Source organism: Dipodomys ordii, unplaced genomic scaffold (assembly GCF_000151885.1).
Source record: "Dipodomys ordii isolate 6190 unplaced genomic scaffold, Dord_2.0 Scaffold5, whole genome shotgun sequence".
NCBI lineage: Eukaryota > Metazoa > Chordata > Mammalia > Rodentia > Heteromyidae > Dipodomys > Dipodomys ordii.
Window position 1 is genome coordinate 19,476,194 of NW_012267221.1, and position 19,222 is coordinate 19,495,415.

A 19,222-nucleotide genomic window follows, 5' to 3' on the forward strand; every position below is an offset into this window, starting at 1 on the left:
AAGGAAAGAAAGAAAGGAAAGAAGGAAAGAAGGAAGGAAGGAAGGAAGGAAGGAAGGAAGGAAGGAAGGAAGGAAGGAAGGAAGGAAGGAAGGAAGGGCAACAGCAAAGTGTCCTTTGCCTTCCTACTTTAGCACACAAGAGGAGTTGAAACAAGGACTGTGGCTGTGAGAATACTGTTCTTGATTTTGTGTAGTGATGGGATAAAGAGCCTAATGTTATTCACAGTGGAAGAAAGTCATTTCATGTTAATAATTCGTATTAATAATTAGTAGAGAGAGCATGGTTTGCAGAGCCAAATTGTCTGAATTTGAATTTTAAAAGCTACCACTTACTGTGTCTTTTGGGAAGTTTTCTAAGTCCCAATATTCTAACTTGTAAAATGGATGTTACAGTTATATCCAGCCCACAGGTTCTTATAAGATACAAATGAGTTAAGGATGTAAAGGTGTGACTCAAGTGGTAGCGTGCCAGCCTTGAGCAGAAAAGCCAAGCAAAACCACAAGGCCCTGAGTTCAAGCCCTAATACTGGCACGTCCCGCCCCCCCACACACATAGATACACAATGTACTTGAGTTAATAGTTTGGGGACTCTTACCAGGGTCAAGCTCAAGGTGAGAGCTCAAGAAATAGTTATTATTTTATAAAAAAAAAACAAGCCCTGAAATCTCTGTTACCTATATTATGGGTTTTTATTAAGTAAAAAGAATGCCACAAAAATGACTGGTCAATCCACTTGAGCACCCCGCCCCAGCTACTATACATTGAAACTTTGTGCAAGTGACTATATCAGAAATAATACAGGAACTTCTTGGGAGGTCTTTCATAAATCCAGTTTTACTTGTCAGAAGTATAAAATATGAATGTGATATATTATAGCTTTGTTCATGGTATGAAAGTCATTAGCTAGAAGTTTTGAGTAGAAAAATAGTACTTAATCTACTTTGTGCTTAGAAGTGAAGTGATACTTATATTTTAAAGTGTCAATAATATAAAGCTTATACTGATTTGTTCCTAAATATACATACTCATCTATTCAATGGCATAATTTTACTTCATTTGTAGTACTTTGTCAGATATAGCAGAAGAATTTACATAATAGTGTTAAACTTAGTGAAAGGAAAAATTTCATAGCATAGATATAAATAAAAATGCTGCTTCACTTCTCTTCTGAATTTGATAAGAAATGAGTTAATCTCGTTTGCTTGCTTTGCTTAAGTAATAAAAAACTGAAATGAAAAAATGCCTCAAAATAATTCAATTTTCAAATCAAAAGAACTGTACAGTAGTTTTTCTACTCCAAGAGTGTACCATAGGGTTTTGTACAATCTAACAGTGTTGTGTATTACTTAATTGTGCCAGAGCTTACCCTCCTTGAATCCAATTCTTATAATATTGATCATTTAAAATTACATGGGTAATATTTCTCATATTTCTCCCTCTTATTGTACTTATTTGTAATTTCTACAAGTAGTTGATTACTTGATCAACAATCTTGATAAAGGTAAATAAATGGAGTGTGCATATTTAATAAAAATTTCAGTGTCAGCTTAGTTGCTGGCCTTGGTAAAGGAACAGAAATTAGAAGATAAATAAGACTGAGTTTTGCCCTTTGGAAGACTGCAAGCCATGGCTGATATCAACTAACATCAAAGATCAAGAAAAGGGGTAAGGAAAATAACATCAGCGAATGAGAGAGCTTCGGTGTTGCACCATTTATAAAACATGGCCTCTCAGAACATTCAAGGATAAATCCTAAGGTTGCCAATAGTGTTTCAGCAGGTAGAAAGATGAGTAGATAGGACAGACAAGGGTCCCCTGGGTAGCCCCTGTTGACTTTAGTTGTAAGTTTCATAGTGTGTTTAACTGTATAGTATTAAAATGAAGCATCAGCACAGTCTTCCCCTTGTTCTTAGATTTGCAAGTAGTGAGTTTCCATTCATTAGAAACTGTTCGCATTATGTGACATCTGTTAATATCTACTGAGTTAAAAAAATCACGTTAGCTGAATATATTGTCTTCAGTTTTCAGGTGAATATTTAGAGATACATGCACATGATCCTAGCCTTCAGAGAACTGCAGTAGGAAGATCATGATCACAGGTCCTAAGTTTGCTGTGCTACATAGTGAAGTTGAGGACAGTCAGTACTACTTAGAGAAAACCTACCCCAATCAAACACATCCGTGAAATTTAAAAAAAAGAAAAGAAAAAGAAATCAGGAAGAAGCATAGCCTTAGGGTTAAGAGCTTAGGTATTAGGCCACATTGTCTAGCTTTAATTCAAAATCATTTCCTTATTAGCTATGTGGCAAATTATTTAACACTTTGTAGTTGATTTGTCAAAATTAGAAAAGATAACGACAGTGCTTTGTGTAGAGTAGTCCCATTACATGGTTTACTATTTGTAAAGTACCACAAGAGCTAGAAGAGGCACTGTATAAATGCTGAGAATAAAATGTGTCCTTCTTGCTGCCTTGCAGTCTCTAGACTGGCATTCTCATTCTAGGAGCTCAGAGGTCTCCTCTGGTTGTTTCTTCATGTTCTTCTTTCTCTGTAGTTTAGGATCCTAGTGCCATCTTGGTGAGGTTGGGGCAACATGAAAAAGACAGAAGACCTCAATGCTTTCATTCTCTACTTTGGTTGCACATTTGATTAGACTTGATTTTAACAGCAGTGTTGTTTAGAAATAGCAAGCCATATTCTGTGAATGGTAGTTCCTACTAGCTTCCTGTTCTGATTTTCAAGGTCCAGTGGATTTCTACAAGCAGGTACAGTAGAGCATACTGCCTTTGCTAGGCAGAGAAGTATGCTTTAATTCTGTGCAATTTGACAACTCTGGTTCGTGGCCTGGTTTTTGCCACTTACCTACTGTGTGGCCTTGAACAAGCGTCTGTTCTCAATAGAGATTTCTTCCTTTCATATTTCTTCTCAGTCTTTCTAGGCTTTCGTGGTCCTTCTGTGCACATGGTGTGAGTATCTGACTCAGGATCTGCCAATTAAGCAAGCATCCCTTCACTTTTTGCCTTTGAGAGTGCAAAATCAGATGACTGTCCTCCTTTACTTTCTGCTGTCCTTAGGAATTTATACTTTATTTAAAATCCCTCTCTGGCTATGTTAGTATTACATTCATGAAGATGCAATTGTAATTCTGTGTTCACATCTACTCTTATTATCCAGGAGCCATTTTTTAAGTTTATGTAGACATTCTTAATTATATTTCTATTATTAATATAATAATGCCTTGTGTAAGAGTAAATTTAATGCTTTCTTTATTCCTTATTTTTATTAATATAGTGTGAGGGCCTATCCTCTATTTGTTAAATATCATGTATTTTAGAACAATAACATTTGATAAGGCAGTGAAATTTAGGAAAATGATGTTTCTGATTACAGGTAGCCTTTTTTCTCTCTCTCAAAGTATACCTTTTCAGTTCTTAATTTTATGTCTTAATTAGTTAGAACTGGGCCGAGTCAGGGGCATTCACATGGATTACAGGCATGAAGGCAATGAATAAGGTATTTTCAGAGTATTGAATATGAGGCTATCTTTCATATTACTTTACAAAAAAGGGAGTTTGGTTGGCAGTAGCTATCTCTGATGGGGTCATTTTTGTCTTTTTCATTTTATTATTTTTAAGTAGTATTCAAATAAGTTACCATTTAACAAAGCAGTTTATGAATACAATATATCTTGATCAATACTGACATTTGATGATATAGAAGAGAAATTTAAACCAGCAGGGCATTTGATCCTCTAGCAATGACTAGTGTTCATATGAATTGTGTGTTGACTTGTTTTCATTTTTATGCTTGAGTACTGAAGGACTGTTTTTATTTTATTTTAACCCTGGGATTCAAAATTTTCAGCAGAATGTGGCTATAAGTTGATATGGTTTGGAAAACAAATTAGTTCTTTTAAAATGTATCTCTCATTGTTACGTTTATTTACATTCTTCACTTGTATTTTCTCAGAAACAATTACAACTAGATTTTTTTTCTTTTGTCCAGATCTAGAATGTTTTTTTCATCTAGTGACCTTACAAGGATATTACCCTCTGTATCAATTATTTATCTGTATCAATGATTTATTTCCACTGTGTATATCTACTTTCCCTCTTTTCTTTGGTGGCAGCAATTTCCTTCCATAGCAGCAATACTATTCTTCATTGTCAGCATCCAGGTGTTGCTCCTTTTTTTCACCTGTATTTTAGTGTGTGTGTGTGTGTGTGTGTGTGTGTGTGTGTGAGAGAGAGAGAGAGAGAGAGAGAGAGAGAGAGAGAGAGAGAGGGAGAAAGAGAGAGAGGGGGGGGGATCCTGGGGCTTTAACTCCGGGCCAGGGCCCTGTCCCCAAGCTGTTTTACTCAAGACTAACACTCTACCACTTGAGCTACTACTCCACATCAGGCTTTTTGGCAGTTAATTGGGGATAAGAATCTCGCAGACTTTCCTGGCTGGGCTGGCTTTGAACCATGATCCTCAGATCTCAGCCTTCCAAGTAGCTAGGATTACAGTTGTGAGCTACTGGTACCCAGCTGAAAACCATTTTTGAATGCTGCAGAAAGTCATCTTTAGAGTACTAATGTTCTTTGCAACTTGAGCATGCTTTTATAATTCCATATTCAGTACTTCTTAGAAAACTCATCTGTTATCTATATTCCTAATAGTCTAAAACTCTAACTAGACTTACTGAGAGAGAGAATGAATGGATTGACCTTGGCCTTGCTCTCAATCTTCTTGTTTTATAGTAAATATCCTCTTTTAGATCTCAAATCATGTGGCTGGTTGATGTTTGTAGGCTCTGACCATTTCTAATGGATGAGAAAAATTTGATTTAAAGCCATTTTCTCTAGTGTCTCATTCTCTGTTGATTTTCTATATAGTTATGAAGAACTCTAGTAGCTAGAATGCAGTATTTAAGATTATTTTAGCCCTCAATCTGCTTTTCTTCAACTGAAATTTTCAGGGTGCAGTACCTCCCTTCTTCCCAATATTTTTAAGGAAAAAAAGCATATAATCAAGGGTAGGGCGCCCCTTCTGCCTCAGAAAATATGTATCGCCATTAATAATAGCACTGCCTGGGTTTTGACTGATAGGGTTTTTTTTTTCTTTTCATTTCTGTACAAAATATTGAGAGGGTCAAGAAAGGGAGACACAGAGGGAAAGGCTTTGGCTTGATTCTCATCACTTCTCAACAAAAAATAAAAAAATAAATATATAAAAATATTCTTTTCCTGATGTTAGGAATTCTCCCCTGATTCTAAAAACAGGTTTTGGTAGTACCATACAGCTTTGTTTATCAATCCTCTTGGCGACACTTTAGAAAGAGCTTATCCCAGGGACTGGGCTGCAAGTTATCCGGAACTCCACAGATAAAGTACTCTTCATGTTGCAAGATACTGGCAAATTTTGCTTCCTGCTGATACTTTGTGGAAATAAACTCTGCCTTGTAAATATTCATCACAAGTTGTTATTCAATGACGGAGGCATCAGAGCTCCTATAATAGAATCCAGGTCTTTGGAAAACTGGGTCTTTTTAGTGGGGAAATAAAATGTAGATGTTTAAGCAATGCTAAAAATTCCAATGACTTCTATAAAATTTTATTATCCATAAAACCTGCCTGATCGCTGCCTGCTAACCGTAGTCAGAGCTGAAACAGCTGTTATATATCATTTAATAAAGGAGTTGCAAATCTAGTTGCCTCCAGGCATCCAGGTAAGTAAGACAAATGCATGACGTTCAGTACAAGAAGGAAAGGGAAGGACTAGGGGAAAAGTAGAAATGACTTGTGCTACCAATCCTTTGAGACTCCATTATAGTTTTCCCTTAGACAGACTGAACTAAGGAATAGTATCAGATTTGAATAGAATTAGGAGATTCTATAGTATTAATCAGAATCAACCACTCAATTTGCACCACCCAATGCAAAATAAAATAGGATATTGCTTGTTCCAAAATCATCAAGAATTTCAAAATGGGAGACAACAAAACATTAAATGAGGCAGGACCCTATAAAAGCACATAAGACATATATGCTCATGTAATCATGACCTTGTAGCTCTCACTTCTGATCTAGAACTTTTTCACCAAAGAAATAAACCCATAGACACTCACACACAACCACCAAGAGATAAAAGTCTTATTGATTTTATTTTGTTGTATTTAAGTAGTTGTACATAGGAGTTGCCATTCAACAGAGCAGTTTATAAGTGCAATGCATCTTGATCCATGTCACCTGTTCACCATCCTCACCCATCCCTTACAACCCACGCCTTCCCTCATTTTTCTTAATTTTGTAAGATATAAGTAGAATTTTGACTGCGTTCTTCCCCCCTTCTTCTCTTCATTTTTCTACCTCCTGCCCATTGACACCATCCCTCCCATTTCAAGTATCCCTTTCCTGGTGTTTATTTTGTTGAACTGTGATTTTTGCCTTTCTAAGGACTTACACTGAGTTCTTCCCTGAATCTACTGCATTTCAGTTACTACATCTGCATATATATGAATACCACTCAATGTATTTACTTACATATTGATAGTATAATTCTAGCTACCAAGTATCAGAGAAAACATGCAATATTTGTTTCTCTGGGCCTGACTAACTTCACTTAACATAATTCTTTCTAGATCCTTTCATGTCTTTGCAAATAATTCAATATCATGCTTTCTCATGGATGTATACAATTCCTTTGTGCACATATACCACAGTTTCTTGATCCATTCATCTATTAAGGGGTATCTGGGCTGATTCCTTGCCTATGGTGAACAGTTTTGTAGTAAACATGGTTGTGCTGGTGACATTAATATATTCCAGTTTGTAATCATTCAGACAAATGACAAATAGAATTGCTAGGTCATAGGGTAGTTCCATGTTTCGTTTTTTGGCGTCACTTCCATACTGGTTTCCAGAGTGGTTAGACAAGTTTACACTCCCACTTATATGTGAGGCTTCAGAGTCTTTGCTTTTTTACATTGTTTGGGAGTTTTGTTGAAACACTCTTGTTTCTATTTCTCCTGTCAAATTCTCAAATTCAGGTATTATGTATACTTAGTCCAGTGTTTTCCACCTTGAAGTTAAAAGTTCTCTAAAGTTAATTCTGACTTGAATTCTAGAATGTTGAGTAGCTGCACCCAAGAACAGACCTTTGTGTCAAAATCTAAGTGTGCTTGTATATACTGCAGAGGTGTCCACATGGCTTCCTTTTTCCTGAGTATAACTGTTATTGCCTTTAGGTGGTTCTGTATATAATCTGGAACATCTAATAAAATCACCATTCATTGATTCACTGTTACCTCAGCGAAACTCTGTGTGTGTGTGTGTGTGTGTGTGTGTGTGTGTGTGTGTATGTGTGTGTGTGTGTGTGTTGGTACTGAGGCTTGAATTTAGGGCTTGACTAGTATCTCTTAGCTTTTCCCCTCAAGGCGAGTGTTTTACCATTTGAGCCACAGCTCTACTTCTGGCATTTTGGTGATTATTTGGAGATAAGAGTTTCTATGATTGGTCTGTCTGGGCTGGCTTCAAACTTCTATCCTCAGATCCCAGCCTCTTCAGTAGCTAGGATTATATACATGATCCACCAGCACCCCACTTCTTATGGGGCTTGCAAGCACTTTCTTCTGGTCCTAAATGGGCTAAGGAATTTCTCCTGTGTTTATCTATGATTTATAAACCAAGTCCCACTGACAGCATAATCTGAGGAATTTTTACATGGCTTGCAAGCATCTTCTTCTGGTCCTAAATGTGCTAGATCGTTTCTTCTGGGTTCACCTATGATTTATAATCCAAGTCCCACTGACAGCAAAACCTCAAAAATGTTTTTTAGTGACACCCAGCCAGTTTTAATCTGTTCATATTTTTAAAAAGTTCAAGAATGTAAACTAGTAACTGAGCACTAGGGTAAAATACTTCCCAGTAATAAAATATATACATAAACTTATATCTCTTATATTTTAAAATATTTAAAACATTTCAGTTCTCTGAAATAAAAAAAAAATACTTAAAACACTTACCTCATTAAAAGACTGAGTCTACCAATGAGACCTACATTTTAGAATGGCATAATATTGGTTTTCTATAGCTAATAATTTGACATTCCTTAGAGTTGCATGAGTCTCCATAGCAACAGCCACTAAAATTTTTTTAAAAAATAGGGTAAACCAAAGGAGGAAGCTGCAATGCTTGGTAAGAAATGTACGCATTATCCTGCCCATGTAATTGTAACCCCTCTGTACAGTATGTTCACAAATAAAATAAAATTAAATTAAAAAAACAAATTTTAAAATATTGAAGCTTATAATTTTCAAGCAAACAACAAACTTCAGTTAAGTCACTAATACCTGGATTAGCCAATAACTCTAATACATTCATATTGCTTCATGAGTGATTGAGAAGAGAAAGTGTATGTGTTAGATAAAGAAAAGAACAAAAGGGAAAATTCAGAAACTTGTTGAAAAAATGTCTAATATTTGTACTTTAAATATATGCCAAAAGCCATACATGTAAACAAGTATGTGTGCCCAGCTACTTGTCAAGTATAATTCTGGTTTAAGGAGAGGATACCTTCAATGAGCTTTCTCCCCCAAAATAATATTTCAGAATATGCTGTGAAAACTGTAAGCTGAATCTCTTAATTTTTTTTAACCTTCTACAGGTGGAGATTTTCATTTTATGTCTATATATTTTCCTACGCAGTCCGGTTCCTGAAAAAGGTAGGATCTGTCAAATTATTTTATATTATTTTTACATATCTATAAAATATATTCCATTTCTATATGGAAGTATATTATAAGCAATTGAAACAAGTTTCCTGAGGATCATTTGTGTATTTGTATTTGATTTATAGACAATCTTTTGCAGTTACTGCTTTATGATAAATTGTTTTTAGCATATGCTAGAAATACTTTGGAAAATTTTTCCATATAAGGTGTTGCTAAGTCCTATATCCATTGTAGCGGCTTCTTTACTACTTCCACATAGGAACTGTATATAGTCCCACTAGCATTATGGGAGAAGTTAGTTTCCTTATCACACAACTTACAAACACCAGTTGCTGTGATATGGGTAGTAACATTGTCTCTTAACCAGTAGAAATGACAGAGCAATACCACATGCTATTGGACAATTCAGGTCCTTTTGTAATTGTGTCTCATTTCTTCCTATTATGCATTCCTGCATGAATGAGACTCCTTCAAATCTGAAAGGAATTGGTTATGACTCTCATAGTCTTCCTCTTGTGATTTCAGTGCTTGCTTGTACTTTTAATGTTAGGCTGCTTAAACTCAAGATTCAGGAAGACTTTTGCTCTCATAGTTATGCACATATCATTACAATGTTAACTTTGTATGAAATCGAATATTATCTTTAAAAGTATTTACTAGAAATAACCTCCAATATCAATACTATCTTTGTTACAAAAACATTTCTAAAATAGAGCATGTGCAAAGTAGCATGCCTCACTCGTTAATCTTATAAATATTGACATAAACATTTCAAATATGTTTTTATTTTTAAAGTCTTTATTCATCAGATGTTATCTGCCTATGGTAATTTCTCTTATTAATAGTAGTTGTTTCTCATTATTGTAGCTTCCTAGAGGAAATACGCTTTTTACTTATGTGTGTTCCTTTAGTAACTATGTATTTATTTCAATTAATAAGAGCACATGGCCTCCAGGCCAATTTAATGGATTTCTATGAACAAACTTCACACTTAAGTATGAAGAAACAGTCAGCCCAGGTAAATAAGCATGGTAGAAACTGCTTAGTTAAGAAGCCTAGTGCTCTCATTTGCAAACTTGCTTATCCAGGGGAAAAAAAAGAATGGCTGTGAGACGTTTGTGTTTCCATCTTTACTACCTCAGAAAAGGACAAAGGAAATCATTTTGGATAGGAAATCATCTTGTAAATGGTATGCATGCATTGTGAAAAATAGATTATGACATAAAAAATTGACCATATGGTCAAAAGCTATGTACATATGACTATATAACCTGATGCTAAGCAAAATGAACCCCACAATAGGGGCGTAAGAGGTTTTATCTTTGTTGCTGTTGTTTTTAATGTACTTATAATGTACTATGTGATTTTTTTTTGCTTCTTTTGTATATTCTTTCCCCATGGTATAACTCCTGTTTTCCTGTAATTGATTCCAGTGCCTTGCATCTTGTATATGCATTTTTCTAATTTGGGGAGGGGAAGGGAAATAACAAAATGTTGAAACAAGGATACAGGAGGACCCATTGCAACAATGATACTCACAACACACTATGTTGGAAACAAACTTTACAACTTTTGGGAGGTGGGGAGTGGGAGAGGTGAGGGAGGGTAGGGATAGTAGGAGAAAAACAAAGGAGGGGGTAATAATACCCCACAAGAAATGTACTCATTACCTTACTCATGTAACTGTAACTCCAATGTACAGCATCTTTACAATAAAATAAAATTTAGAAAAATAAATAAAAATTAAAAACTACTCTAGATGTACTTAAACCCAATTTCTGTATTAGAGGCCCAACAGGTAACAGAAATCATAAGAGGTATTTTAAAAGTTACTATCATGTAACAAGTCATTACCCAGGACAAATCACAGTCTGTGTAGAGCAAGACAGTGGAACTGTCCACTGCTATCATTATGCCATCAGATAAAGAGCCTGCACCTGCAAGTGAATCAAGGCACTACTTCTGTTTGAGAAAGTCCACCTATAAGCCAGTGTGTGTGGATATGATTAACTTACACTTTGGTATAAGTTCCTTTGTCATTGTGGATCAGTGACAACCATTTTGGGGCGAGTTGTTACATTAGCTCTATGCTCAGGTGTTTGGAGGTGGTAATGGCAAAAAGACACTACCATTCTGATGTCCAAAGGATGACAGGGAGAGATTGGAGTTGTCAGAAAGCTGGAAAGAAGAGTTGCGGAGTGTAGTAGGACTGTTGAAGAGAGAATGCCAACCACCTGGTCCCCCTTGGGGCACAACAAGGCTGGTCCTGGAAATGTGGGGCAAGTACAGGCTGGAACTAGCTGCTGCTTCAGGGTCAAAGGGCATTCCTAGGGGGAGGGGTGGCAGGAACTGGAAGCCAAGCAGAAAGGGACAAGTCCTGCCTCCCTCTGGCAGCCTTTTGTTTCCCTTTAGTGCTTCTGCGAAGCCACAGGTGGCAAGCTACAGGTGGAGCTAGCAGAATTGTGGTTTGAAGAGCTACAGCTCTGAGACTACAGCCCACATCTCAGTGAGCAGTCCACCTTCTCTATACTTCTGTCTTCTATGATGTGCTCTGATAACCTACTGTGATCTCTTCATCATCTTTTTAAAAATGTGCTGACTGGTACCCATTTTGTCAACTTTGTGACTAATCACTGGTGAAAATCCGAAGTTCAAAAGTACCTTTGCAGCCTGAGCCCTCTGTCTACAACCCTAGGCCTCCCATATTGCCCTTGAGCCCAGGCCCTATCACTCATGGTACATACGGCATGCTCTTCCAAGGCCACCAAAAACAGCCACAGCATATTCCTTGGTTTCATTTTTCCCCCCTCACTGGTTAGCTTGGAATCTTTCTGAAATAGAAACAGGACTGCCTTTGTTTTTCCTATGTGAAGGTGAATAAATGAAATCTTTATACAGCCCTTAGAATGTATATTCACTCTAAATTTTGTTCTCTGTGGCATTTTTTAAAAAATCTTGAAACGCTTTCGACTATGTCTCTTATTCAAGAGGGCTTAAATTTTACTCTTACCTATAAAAAAGGCCCATCAACTATTTCTGCAAGAAGCACACTTGACAGAATGCTAACATTGGGGAAGCACCCTGAAGCTCAACTATCCCAAACTTCTCATTTCGGGAAAGATAAAGAAGGGTGAACTCACATGCTGAAAACAAAAATAGAAGCTTGTCTGTCGACTCACTAGATCAGTTTATTTAAAAAAAAAAACTTTGAATGACGAGGAAGAGAATCTACAAAATTAAGAAGAGTGAGAGAAGGGATGGTAGTTTCAGGATCAGTGAGAACGTTGAAAGGGGTGACATGGATCAAGATGTATTGCATTCATAAACTGCTTTGTTAAATGGCAACGCCTTTGTACAACAACTTAAAATAATAAAAAAAAAGAAAAGAAAACAAGTTTCAGCAAGCTAACACGTTAAGTATTTGTTGCTTTTTAATAGAAAGTTTTCCTTATTAAGAATTATGTTACAGGGCTGGGAAGGTGGCTCAGTGGTAGAGCACTTGCCTTGCATACATGAGGCCCTGGGTTTGATTCCTCAGTACCACATAAGCAAAAAGAAAAAAGCCGGAAGTGGCACTGTGGCTCAAGTGGTAGAGCGCTAGCCTTGAGCTGAAGAGCTGAGGGACAGCGCCCAGGCCCAGAGTTCAGGCCCCACAACCGGACCCCCCCCCAAAAAAAAGAATTATGTTACATTAGTGTAAGGAGAACATCTAGATAGAAGTCAGGCTTGACTTTTCAGTCTTGACTTGGCAAATTATTCTGCATTGTATTTACATTCAGGTACAAATATGCTTTGTTCTCTGAAATTGTATTGTCCTTGCTCGTTTTTCTTGTAAATGGAAAATGATTCTTGTCCTGAATTCTCAGCTTGTGTGTATAGAACTTTGGAATTTGGACTTTGGAAACACAAGGTATTACACTATGACTTATTGAAAGGAAGGCATGCTTAAAAGTGTGGATACCTACGTCTATTCCTGCTGCCACCTCCTAGACAGTAACACTCTTGTAATCATACCTTGATGCTTCCTAATAAGTAAACATACATTAGGGGGGGGAAATTACCTAGATTAACATTAGGAATTATCCTGCTTCTTACTACATTTTCCTTTCCCCTGCAACCCTGCCTCTGCCCTCTTATGTACTTTTTAATTCCCTTTATTCCTTTCACTTAATTTTTTCTTTATTTCTTTGTGGCTAGAATTCCACCAAAGGAGAGCATTTGGAGGCCACTGAGAAACTCAGCATCGCGTGACATATTGACAGTCCTGGGGAAGGAGTCAAAAGACCTGGGTTTGAGATCTGATTTTGTCATCACCAGGTTCATGAGTAACCCATTCTCTTCATCTCTCTCTGAGATTTAATTATGCTGCCTCTAAAAACCAGTCATGTGGACTAATGTACACTAGTGTTCACTAATGTACACTATAATTTTGAACAGGAGGAAATAAAAAAGATTGACTTCTACTTAAATGGCAACAAGATGCAAAAGTCTGTTCTAAAACGATCTAGGTCTTCTTGCTGACTAGTGTTTTTCCCTGAAAGTTTCCTGTTACATGATTATATTACTCACCTGCCTGGAAACAACCCCACCAGAGACTTTCTAGGGAGCTTTTGTAGTCTCCTGTATGAGTCTGGTAAGAGCCAAACTCTTCCTTTTCTAGTGATGTTTGTTTGTTTGTTGTGAGCTAAGTTTCCCATAGGTATCCCAGGCTGGCCTTGATCTTGTGGTCCTCCTTTCTCAGTCTCCTTGGTGAGAAATCACAGGCCTGTGCCCACATACCTGACTCAAGTTCTACTTGTATAGATGTGCATAGTTGTGTTAGGAAATCAACATTCTTAATTCTCTATAGGATTTTAAAATGGATTTTTCTCATGGTTTTGATCATGTGGAGGCACTGTTGGTTTGGTGAACAGTGTTGGTGAAATTTTAAATCACAGCTAGTAATAAGAGTCATAGTCATAGTAATGATAGGCTCACTATGGTGAGCATTCACTGTGAACTGGGCAGTATGTCTACAACTTTGCATTCATCTCCCCTGTGGAGTAATTTTAAGTCCTCCTTCTTCCAGATGAAGGAATCAGGGACCACACAGGCTTAATAATCTGCACAAGGTCACATAACTAACTAGTCAGTGAGAGGGCTGAGACACGACCAGGTATTTATTTTTTTTAAACAAAGGTAGGTTTGTGGCCTCCTTGTCACCAGTCTTCATTACTAACCATACTGAGCTGATCAGAATTGAAGGTATAGTTTTTGATAAGCAAAAACTAAGGCTCCCAAAATTTTCATTTTGCAGTTCTAGGGTTTAAACCTGGGACTCACTTTCGTTAGCCAAGCAGTCTACCACTGGGCTACCTCCCTAGCCCCAAAATAACTAAGTTTCTTATAACTTATTTATATTGGCTAGAGTAAAACAGTGATTATATTCAGAAGGCCCAAATGAAGTGTCTATTGGCTTTATCTGCCTCTAACTGAAAGCATAACATTCATTAGGTTGAGAGACTCTAGTTGCTCTGTGTTTTTTAAAAAATTTTCCCTTATCTTGAAATAGTTGTACAAAGGAGTTGCCATTTAACAAAGCAGTTTATAAATATAATGCATTCAGCTCAGTGTTACCCCCTTCAACATTCTCACTCCCCTTCAACCCACAAGTCCCTTACTTTTCTTAATTTTGTGGCATAGATAATGAATTTTCTTTTTTTTTGTGTGTGTGTGGGGGGTCCAGTCGTGAGGCCTGAACTCTGGGCCTGGGCGCTGTCCCTCAGCTCTTCAACTCAAGGCTAGCGCTCTACCACTTGAGCCACAGCGCCACTTCCAGCTTTTTTCTTTTTTCTTATGTGGTGCTGAGGAATCGAACCCAGGGCCTCAGGCATGCAAGGCAAGCGCTCTACCACTGAGCCACCTTCCCAGCCCTGGACAGTGAATTTTCTACTGCAGCTCCCCCTGCTTCCCCACTGCACTCATCTACCCTCTCCCCTTGGCCCCATCTTGACACGCTTGCACATCTCCTGATTTTTACTTCGTTGGTCTCTGACTTAATCTTTCTAAAAAGTTGTGCTACTTGAGCTCTCCACAGAATTTATTATATTTCAGCTAATTCATCTTGTATTATACATCAGTTAATTCATCCATAACCATTTGCATACCACCAAATGTGTTTACTTATAGCTTTTTAGACACATTCCAGCTAACAAAAAATGAAGAAACCATGCAACCTTTGCTTCTCTGGGTCTCGCTTGCTTATTTAATATCATTTTTCCATTTTTTTTCTTTTCCCTACAAATGGTACATTATCACCATTTCTAATTAATGAGAACATTTCCATTTTCTTGATGCACTTGTCCATCAAGGAGTGTCTGTGCTGAGTCCATGGTGAAGGGTGTTGCAATGAACGTGGTTGTGCTGGTGGACTTACTGTAACCTTGTTTGTGTTCTGTTAGATAAATGCCCAGGAGGGGGATTGCTGGGTCACATGGTAGTTTTATGTTTAGATTTTTTTTTTTGGTCAGTCATGGGGTTTGAACTCTGGGCTTGGGCGCTGTCCCTTAGCTCTTCAGCTCAAGGCTAGCGCTTTACCACTTGAGCCACAGTGCCACTTCCGATTTACTAGTGGTTTATTGGAGATAAGAGTCTCATGGACTTTCCTGCCCAAGCTGGCTTTGAACCGTGATCCTCAGATCTCAGCCTCCTGAGTAGCTAGGATTATAGGTGTGAGCCACTGATGCCTGGCTTATGTTTAGATTTTTGAGGAACCTCCATACTACAGTTTGTAGTGTCTGAACAAGCTTACATTCCCACCCACAGTGTAGTAGAGTTCTTTTTTTGTAGTATCTCCGCCATCATCTATTTGTTGGTTTACTTGATAATGGCCATCCTAACTGGGTCAGGGAGAATCTTAATATTATTTGGATTTGCATTTTCTTTATGGCTAGAGATGCTGGGCATTTTCTTCATGCATCTATTGATCATTCTATCATCTTTAATAGTTGTACAAAGGAATTACCATTCAATAGGTCAATTTGTAATACATCTTGATAGATGTCACTTCTTTATCATTCTCTCCCGTTCTCCCAACACGACCCATCCCCTCAAATTTCTTAATTTCACAGGTATGCATTAAACATTATGGAAGCATAAGTTTGCATTACATCAGAATTCATCTTCTAATTTTCAGAATATATAGAAATTTTATCTTACATATGCTGATGTTAAGCAAGCATAATTTTATTCCCTCTTCTATGATATGTATTTAATTTCTATGCTGTGATTAGCAAACCCTTAATAGGCTCTTCACAGTAAGAAGCTGGTTGGGAAAGCTTAGTGTGTTGAGAAATGTATTTTAGATGAAATTATTCATGGCTTGGGATAAATTAGAATTTTCTCAGATGATAAAGGGATCTCATCAGCAGTGAGGTAATGGCTCATATCTTCTCATTTAATGAGATGCAATGCTTTGACTTTGGTTGTCTGAAATTTTCTCTAAAGATCATGGAGAAGCCTTTTTTCTATGTCATTTCTGTATTGTACCTAGCTGTGTTTGGAGAAAATAACATTTCATTGATGGCTTTCTCCAGGCAAGGAGACAGAAAGACTACTTGAGTTCATGACACTGGAATGGATTTTCTTTTGTGGAGTGAGTTTTGCTTGGGGTACTTTATTCTCAAGTAGAAATATTAACTGATGCCTTATTGTATGGTACTTGTGCTTCTGTAATTATTACAAAGGCTTCTGGTTTGGTGCTATAACACACTGAATCTTCTCTTTTCAACCCATTAATAACTAACAGACTTTGTAGAAACTCCATTTTTTAAATGGACTTAGCTTTCAGAGGCTACCAAAATAACACTCATTTAAATATGTTCATTATCAGTACCCTGAAGGTGTAGACTTCTTTCTCAGGAGTTTTGAGCAGAGCTTGATTATGAGAAACATTGCTCCTCATTAATATGCTGTGACAAATCTGGTTTCCAGGCCTCCCTGGCTGCTGCCTGAGAGCTGGATTGCATTAGTATTCATGCTCTGTTTCTCCAGGCAGGAGAAAACTGGAAGCTCACCGGAGAGTTCAGGTAATGAGAGATGAAGTATTGATCCATGTATCAAAATCTGTACCTGCACATTCATTCTGCATTAGCAGAATCATCACCAGGAACCTCTCTGACACCTGGAAAACTATCATAATAAATTCAGCAGCAATGCATTGTTTTTATTCAAGTATGTTTTGGTAAAGTCTGAGAGCTAATGGCTTTTACATATAGCAACCACCTTAATAAAATGCTTGCCCCGACAACAATGATGAAGTGAACCATTTTTTTTCTTAAAATAACAATAGCTTAAAAATACATGTCAAGGGTAGAGAAAGCTTTGGGTGAGGGGAAGTGAGGAGACATGCTCCCATGATAGCTCCAGGTGTGGCTCCAGAGAACTTCAAGTTCCAGATTATCTGCTATAGGCCTTGCTGTCCCCTGGAAGGCAAGACAGAGGTTTGTTTGTGTTTTTTTTGTTTGTTTCCTTTCTCCTTATGGACAGAGATAAGAATAGGCCTAGCTAGCTGGGGCCATTACTATCATTGTGTAGGATTTATTAAGCAAAAGTGTGGTGATAGCAGTAATCTCAGATTAACTATTCCACAGTAGAGTAGATGGTTATTTTGTGCTCATGGAATTTAGTTAGGCTTCCAGTATGAAATTATCAATGGAAAGGATAAAATAACTTTCTTCAGGCAAAATAAATTAGTATCACTAGAGGTTAACTGGAAGAAGAGCGGAGCTTGAGAGATCCTGAGACAGGGGGTGCTAACTTACTGTTTTAGGGGGCCATGCATAAGTGTGTGTGTGTGTGTGTGTGTGTGTGTGTGTGTGTGTGTGTGTGTGTGTATACACATGCACTTGGATGTCACATCCCTCTGCCCTTAGGGTTTGTGAACTTTGACTTTTACCTTATTGGAGTGTAACTTCAATAAAAAATGAACTAAGGAGTAGGTTCTAATAACCCTACAGCCAAACAAGCTCTGTTGCTGGATAGAAATAGGGCGCAAGCATTTGAGAACCAAAAGCTGTGATTTAAAAGGCACTGCCTTCATTCACGGCTGTTTCCAAACATTTCTGGTCGTTGCTGACGGGAGCTGCTGACCTCATTCATTTGTTCATCCTTCCTTCCTTTCAGTATCTATTGAACACCTCTCCTAGGGGTTATCCTCAGTACCTTGGATGAAGCATCCAGGCACTGTGAGCCTCTGGCCTTGTAGGCTAATTATCTTTTCCTTTGGTGCCACCAAGCACAGAGAGATTGAATCCAACAGAGCGAACAGTTATGAAGCATCTAGGTATAATGTATAGTGGCAGGTGTAGGAGAAGTCATGGCTCCTGCTTTCAAGGATCTTACAGCCAGCAGAGAAGTTTATGTTTGTCTAAAAGTACTTAGGAAAATGAAGCTGTGGCATGGATGTTGCTTTAAGGAGACTGCACTTGATAGCAAGATAGCAGTTAGCTCTTCACATGACACTATTATAAAGACACTGTATTTGTGTGTGTGTGTGTGTGTGTGTGTGTATGTTAAGGGTGACAGTGGGGAATCATTCCAGTTCCTTGTCTTATCTCTAGGGTCCCATTTGTGTGTGAATTGCTGTGAAATTGCCTCCTAACCCCTGGGCAACAGAGCCTTCCCTCCAACCCTTGGCATTCCTGTTCCTTATATGAGTTACATGCTTGCCCAGCCCCTGGTTCTCCCACAGTCTCATTTCACCCTTCTTTGCATTAATATTCTTTTAAAACTTCAGGATCAGTAGATGATACACACCAGAACTATAGTTCTATTTTAAATATTTATTTTGATTAGACTGGTTTTAATTCATGTAGCTGATTTATTCTGTCCTGGCTTCCCAAGAAAATGAACTGACAAAAGTACTCAGATTTTTTTTCTTCTGGGTATTAGTATTTCAAACAAGGACAAAGATAGGACAAAACTGTCTTCCTTCCCTTCTGCCAGTGCTGTCCACTGGGCCTCCTTCCATCCTAAGCAGGCTGGGTCCTTGGCTCCCCCTGGCCTTACCGTGGCAGCATCATTTATATAAAATGATCTTCCTCGTGTCTACCCAAAGCCTCCAGTCCAACTTCCTTGCAGACCATCTCCAGTGGAAAATCTATCAGTTAAACCCCTCTGAATCTGTACTTTAATGCATAGGCTGTTTGCAGAATAGGAAAGCCCTGAGCTTGGTCTATGAACCATAGGAAGTGTTTAGTATATAGGAATTACCATAACTACATTCAGGATAATTCAGTAGTAAAGTATCGAGTCATATCTGTGTATCTTCATTCAAATGAACATCCATCCCATTCTCTAAACTGCTCCAAGCAGGGATCCTATCCCACCCACCTCATCTACCTGTCATGCTTGGTACTTGCCAATGATTAAATTGTGATATAGTTCATGAAAATTTGAGGTATCAGATGAATGAATACCATTTGTCATTCTGTGTTAATATTGCTTAAAAGTTTAAAGGAGCCAAGAAT

General features: G+C 37.8%; 1 protein-coding gene across 2 annotated transcripts in view; it reads left to right on the top strand.

Moving 5' to 3' along the window:
• The window catches only part of Cers6 (ceramide synthase 6), a 278,071-nt gene that overhangs the window by 147,759 nt on the left and 111,090 nt on the right, over nucleotides 1–19,222 (top strand). For both annotated transcript variants that reach the window (XM_013028016.1, XM_013028023.1), the window contains exon 4: nucleotides 8,648–8,705. In XM_013028016.1, coding sequence (XP_012883470.1) covers nucleotides 8,648–8,705 — 58 coding nt within the window. The remainder of the gene's footprint in view (nucleotides 1–8,647; nucleotides 8,706–19,222) is intronic.